Below are 6,452 nucleotides of genomic sequence, written 5' to 3'. Positions count from 1 at the left end.
CAGGTGGTTCCTCCTCCTGCCTCTCACTCGCTCTGCATCCTGGGGAAACGTGCTTTCCCTCCCCAGGCCTGAGCTACTGAGTTCTTACTGCCATTGGGTCTTATAGGCCCCAGGGAGATATGAGGAGTAGAAGAGTGTCTGTCGTCATTAGAGTCCAGGCCCAGCTCTCCGTTCTGCCACTTCCTACGTCTCTCATCTTGGGTCAACGGCTCCATCTCTCGGTGCCTCAGTCTCCACGTCTGGGAAATGGGGTGATTCCATTATTTAGAATCAAACACCCACTCTGGTGACAAGGTTTCAGTGACCTTTGCCCAGTGCTTAGAATACGGCCTCACCCAGAATAAGCGCTATACAAGGAGCCCTGGTGGCATAGTAGGTTACATGCTGGGCTTTTTAACTGCAAGGTCGGCAGTTCAAAACCACAGGTGGCTTCGCCACTCCCATAAAGATGTACAGTCTCGGAAACCCTCAGGGTTTCAGGATGCAGTTCTACTACATCCTATAGGGTCACTGTGAGTTGGAATCGACTCGAGGACAGTGAGTACTTTTGGTTTTGAAAGTGTAAGGTAAGTGTAAGTGTGCATGGGAAGTGCTCCAGGCGGCCCCCAAGTGGCCCAGGAATGTTGAGCCTTACCGGAGAAGGGCTCCAGGGTGACCTCAGCCTGCTCTGCGGTGCCGCACTCAGGCCCCAGGACCCCATTGTAGCTGACGGTTCGGGCACAGAGCAGCAGGTGGCAGGTTTGGTCTGTGGAGGTGTTGTTGGTGATGTGGGCGAAGACATCAAAGTCGTTGCCCAAGTTCATGCCCGGGCCCACACGGATCCGCATGGCCATGTCTGTCTCCTCCTTCTTCTCCAGCTTGTTCAGGTGGTTGGCCTTCAAGAACGCTTCCCTCTCCTCTGCCGACCCTGTGGGGGCAGGGGGGAGGAATCTCGTCAGGACAGGCTGAGGGACTAGTGGGAGGGAGCATGGACATGGCAAACTGGCTTCTGAGAGAGGCCCTGAGGGAGCCCCTACTCGCCACGCTTCCGTAGGACGTAGGATAGGACGTATCGCCAAAGAAGAGAAAGTGAGCAGTCCCCTGCAGAGGCAGGTCCTCCCACTACGGATAATAAACGCCATGTCCACGGGCAGCACCACAAACCACATGGACAGGGCGGTGGTTGTGAAGATGCATACCTCTCCCTTCAGTTTTAGTAAGAGTTCAACCAACAACAACAACAACAACCACAACAAATCAGCCTTCAAAATGTCGGCTTATTATCTTTTTAAAATTTATTTTTTAATGGATGCTAGCATTCTCTACAAAACCCAAACACACTCACTCACTGCCGTCCAGTCAATTTGGACTCATAGCGACCTATGGGACAGGGCAGAATTGCCCAGTGGGTTTCCGAGATTGTAACTCTTCATGGGAGTAGAAAGCCTCGTTTTTCTCCCGCAGAGTGTCAGGTGGTTTCGAACTGCTGACCCTGAGGTTAGCAGCCCAACTCATAACCCTTATACTATGTGATTAACCCTTTTTACCACCATCCCCTAAGGTGTCTGCTAAGCTTGTACTAGCTGCTAAGGGATTTTTAACAACGGAGTGTAACTGACAGGCCATTATTGCATGTCAGCTGCCAAAAAAGGCCCAGGCCGCTGGCACGCTGCTAGTAGGCTAGGAAATGGGATGCTTGTCTTCAAGGCAAGGGCCCAGGCCTCTGAGCGGGCAGGTGCCTACCCTCTGGGTACTTGTAGGTGTGAGTGATGTCCTCCCGCTCATCAGAGCCCACTCGCTTTGTGCTGATCTTCAGCCCCACGACCAGGGAGTGGTTGACTGACTTGTGCATGGTCCCATCGTCCTGCTGGATCCAGTTCACCACGTCGGCATTGACCTCGGCAAAGACAAAAGGGGCGTCGTACTTGGTACTCAGGTCACCTTCCTTGATGGCGCGAACTGGAACTGGGCCACAGCAGTAGGTCCCTGGTTTTGGGTAAATAGAAGGGAGACAGGTTGGGGTGAAGAGGAGGATCCCTCCATATCAACTACATGGAGCAAAAAATCCATGGGCCCTTTGACCCAATCACTCCATTCCTAGCAGGGTAGTCAAGGTTAAAAATAGGGTTTGTGAGGACAACTGCCAGGGTTCAAACACCAGCTCAGCCCCGTGTGTGACCTTGGACTAGTTACTGGACTTTTCTCAGCCGCTGTTTCCTGCGAGGCTTGGTCATGTGTACTTTGGGTGTGTTATCAGAAGGGGGCCGGTTGGTCCCTGGAGAAGGACATCAGTGAGAGAGAGGAAGTCCCGCCCAGATGGATTATCGCAGGGGTTGGAACAATGGGCTTGGATGTAACAACAAAGGACAGGGCAGGCCTGGGCAGTGCTTCGTGTCCTGCTGTATAAGGGCGGCTATGATTCAGAAGCACCTCACAGCAACGAGGATTCATGAGTTCTATCCGTAAAGCTCTGGGCGTCTACTAAATGCCATCTAAGGGTTGGACGTAGAAATCTGACAGGCATCCGAAGGCTGTATCCCAGGCTGGAGCCAAGCAGCAGCCAATGCGTTAGGAAGGAGTGTGGCCATCTTGCTGGATGCTCGGGTGGAGCCTGAAGTCTGTGCCCAGCATGTGGCTGGCCTTAGGGCGTGGGGACTGCTGGAAGGTGATCTCAGCGCTGCAGACCAGGGGCTGCTTAGCTATGCCATAGCACATCCCTGTTTTGGACATGGTAACATCCGATCCCAATTCAAATCATGGAACGTTTTCACTGAGGGAGAAATGTTAGTACTACGTGGGGGGCCGACGGAGCAGGAGGAAAGGTTTTGAGCAGCAGGAGTTCCTAGCCGGGGGTCCATGGACCCCCTCGGTGCTGCAAATAGAATTCGGGGGTCCACGAACTTGGTTGGGGGAAAAAATATCACATCCTTTGTCACTGTTTTTGGAACAATGAATTTCCTTCAAGTGCAAATGAAGGCTCCCAAGCACAGCACAGTCGTGTCAGCTGCACCTGTGACTTGTCACGGGGAGGGAGAGGGGGAGGAGCCACGCAGACAGCACACCTCAGCGTGGTCACAGGTGGTTGGAGATGCCCTTTACACCCATGTCTACCAGGAAATTACGGAGCTTAAGAATGCCACTATGGATTCCTAATTTAGGAAGGAGCACACGCATTCTGATATCACAAATTAAAAATACAACGTTTGAGGGATGACAGTGGGAACCCAACATTCATTTGTGGAACTACCCAGGAAATCCACCTGCGAAGACCTTCCCGTACCTGAAATTGAGGGTATGGGGGGAAAGTGGTCACTAGACAAAGTGCTTGGGAGAGAGGACTATCGCAGGTCGAAGGCAGAGAGAAATCTGACCTGAACAATAAAAACATTGTCAGTCGATTCTCCCCTATGATGCAGGTTGGACCTGATCTGGTTTCCCAAATTTTCTGTATGTTTGGTGTGATTGTTTTCTTTGGTTTTTGCTTGTTCATATGAGAGTGTTATCTCAGGGGAGTTATGTCAATGGGGGCCACCCTCTTGAAGCTGTGTTCGATGCTTCCCTGTGTTTCGGTATATGAAACCCAGGATTGACCAACCTATAAGGGGTTCAGGGGGAGGTGATACAGTGGGGGTGTGTGTGTGTAAAAGGGAGACGATGTTAAGAAGTCCATGTAGAAAAGGAATGTTTGGAAACTGATGATGGTAGCAATTGTACCTTTTTAATTATATATATAAAATCCCAACTTAAAAAGGCAACAATATACCACATAAAAAAATAAAAATAAAACTTTCACTAACTATGTTATAATGCCACTGGCATTCTTTGGCATTACAGTACAGCGAGTGAAAGTTATGCACATATCTCTCCATTTCAAAGTACCACTCTGAGAAAGAGCCAACACCAGAGATGTTCTTTTCTCTCTCAGTCTCTCCAATCATCTACACGGTGGCTGCAGCCACGGGCTCACACACAGGAACAATTGTAAGGATGGCGCAGGACCGGGCAATGTTTCATCCTGTGGGGTACCAGGGTCGCTATGAGTCGGAACCAACTCGGTGCCACCTGACAGCAACAACACGTGTGTGTCTCTCAGCGTACGTACGTCTGGGCCTTGTAACGCTCCAACCTTCGGGTTGGCAGCTGAGTGCCTTGACCAAGAACACGCATACTTACATGCCCACAAACCAGTATGGAAATAACTAGCCAATGGTCTTTGGCATCAAACAGACCCGGGCTAGCACCCCAGCTCTGCCACTCCTGAGCTGAGGTGCTCCACCTTTCTGAGCTTCAGCTTCCTCGTCTAGGGAATGGGCCCAGTCCTACTCACCCTCACTCTTCTCCTGGGGTGTGGGGTCGAGGGCCTGCCACCCCTCATAGCCCGGCTGCAGGTCAGGCCTGGTCATCCATGACTCCACCCAGCAGTGGAAGTTCCTGTTGGGGCAATGAAGTCAAACATTAGCCAAAAGGCAAACCGGGGGACTTCCTGCCTGCCTTCCTCCTGGGCGCCTCCCTGGGGCTCATCCCAGACACTCAGGGCCTTGTGCTGAGCTGAATAGGTGCTTCCTCTCAATACTCCTACACCCAGAAGTCATTTTCAAACCCCTGCCTCCTTCACCTCCTGCTTCAGTGGTGCCTCTGGTCAACCGATGCATTGAAATATTGGCGGTTCAAACCCACCAGGCACTCCATGGAAGAAAAAGGAGGCCGCCTGCTCCCATAAATATTTACATTCATGGAAACACAAAGGAGGCATTTCGCTGCCCTATAGGGTTGCCATGGTGGTGTAGTGGTTACACGTTGGACTGTGATCTGCAAGGTCCGCAGTTTGAGACCACCAGCCACTCCGAGGACGAAAGACAGGCTCTCTACGCCTATAAACAGGTACAGGCTCAGAAACTCAAAGGGACGACGGTTGCTGTGAGATAGCATAGACTCGGTGGCAGTGACTTTGAGTTTGGTTTATAGGTCGCTGTCAATAGGCATTTGGTGGCAGTGGGTTTGCATTTAGGTTCTTGTCAATTCCTTGGCTCTGTCCTGTCTTGGCTAGGCCTGAGCCAGTGTCCTGGTCCCCTCACCTTTCACCCAGGCCCCGTACTGGTCTCTCCTCACTCAGATGTGTCTCCTCCCTCACCTCTGGCCGCCTCTCCATGTATGCTCGCTGACATCCCGTCCCCAGGCTTGTGTCCTTGTTGGACCTCTGCCGGGAGGACTCCCTCCAACCCCCACCCCAGCCCCACCAACCCCAAATTCTGTCCCCATTCCTCATCTTTTAAGGCCTAGTCCAGGAAGCCTCTCCAGGTGTCCCTCTGTCCCCCTCCCCCACGGTCCCCGCCTCACCAGATCATCTCATTCTTGCCCTCCTGGATCTCCCCGAATTTGTTGTGGAAGTACTCGATGAGTAGATTGCTGTTCTGGTCATGGGCTGAGTTATAGTTGGTCACCACCCGGGTGGGGATGCCAAGGCACCGAAGCACTGGGGAGGGGGAGGAAGAGGAAGGACAGAGGGCTCAGTGATGGGCTGAGCCCCTGGAGGGGTCTGCCTGGGCCTTGGCATGCTCCTTAGGATAGCACAGTACAGGCGGTGGGGGTCTGAGCCACCCCCTCTAGCCTGGACAAGGGTGCCTCACCCGCGGCTGGCATCCTGTCCACTCCGTCTCTTTCATCATGGTTGCCAGTGGGAGATGGAATTGCAAACCTGATCTCAAGACTTCCCTGAGAGACCTTCAGTGGCGCCCTATGGCCCCTGAGGTCAAGCGCAGATCTCCCGGGTGGCACTTTGGTCCTGTAGAGTCTGGCCCCTGGCAACTCAGTCCATACTCTGCTCCTGGCACACTGGCCTCCGGAGCGTTCCTGCCAAGCACAGGGCACTGGCACCTGCTGTCCCTGGGCCTGGAAGGCCCCTCCACCAGGCCCAGCCCACCGCAGCATTTGCACTGAGCACCATCTCCCTGGCCCGGGCATGTGGGGAGTCTCTAATTAGAGCACAGCAAAGAGTCAGTCTCCTTGTACAGCCCCAGAGCCCAGCACCCTGGGCACCAGGTATTTTGTCAGGTGGAGTGAAGGGGAGAGGGGAGGAAGGAGAAGCTGAGATGGAGGGAGGGAATGACTGAATCTCCCTGCAAAGCAAGCAGGAGAGAGAACTGGGTCAGGAGACTTGCCACTCAATCCCAGCTATGTGGCTTCCTGGTCCTGTGACCTGGGCCAGGTCGCTGCCCCTCTCTGGGTCTTGTTTTCTCCCCCTACTGACCAGGGTCACCACAACAGTTTCTTGGAGGAGCGTCTGGGTTCATGACAAAGTGTTGCTTACAGAGGGGGTGTGGTAGTTACATAATCGGGTGTCCACTTGAGACTATTAAGCATGAAGGGGTGGAGTTTAGCCTGTCCATCAGGTCGCAGCTTGATGACCTCATTTGGAGGCGCTAAGAAGATAAATAACTCACCGCAGGCAGGACACACGCTCACTCCCTGTGAGA

At 53.1% G+C, this 6,452-nt stretch overlaps 1 protein-coding gene across 1 annotated transcript in view; it reads right to left on the bottom strand.

Annotated features, from left to right (window-relative positions):
• TGM2 (transglutaminase 2) overlaps positions 1-6,452 on the bottom strand; it is a 54,452-nt gene that overhangs the window by 9,032 nt on the left and 38,968 nt on the right. Inside the window, exons 8-11 of the mRNA XM_045295509.1 lie at positions 5,317-5,452; positions 4,307-4,410; positions 1,723-1,965; positions 635-907 (exon numbers count right to left, since the gene is read on the bottom strand). Coding sequence (XP_045151444.1) covers positions 635-907; positions 1,723-1,965; positions 4,307-4,410; positions 5,317-5,452 — 756 coding nt within the window. The remainder of the gene's footprint in view (positions 1-634; positions 908-1,722; positions 1,966-4,306; positions 4,411-5,316; positions 5,453-6,452) is intronic.

The sequence above is a fragment of the Echinops telfairi genome, unplaced genomic scaffold, assembly GCF_000313985.2.
Source record: "Echinops telfairi isolate 266 unplaced genomic scaffold, ASM31398v2 ScPeMD7_5592;HRSCAF=6446, whole genome shotgun sequence".
Lineage (NCBI taxonomy): Eukaryota > Metazoa > Chordata > Mammalia > Afrosoricida > Tenrecidae > Echinops > Echinops telfairi.
This window is presented reverse-complemented; position numbering and strand designations above follow the sequence as displayed.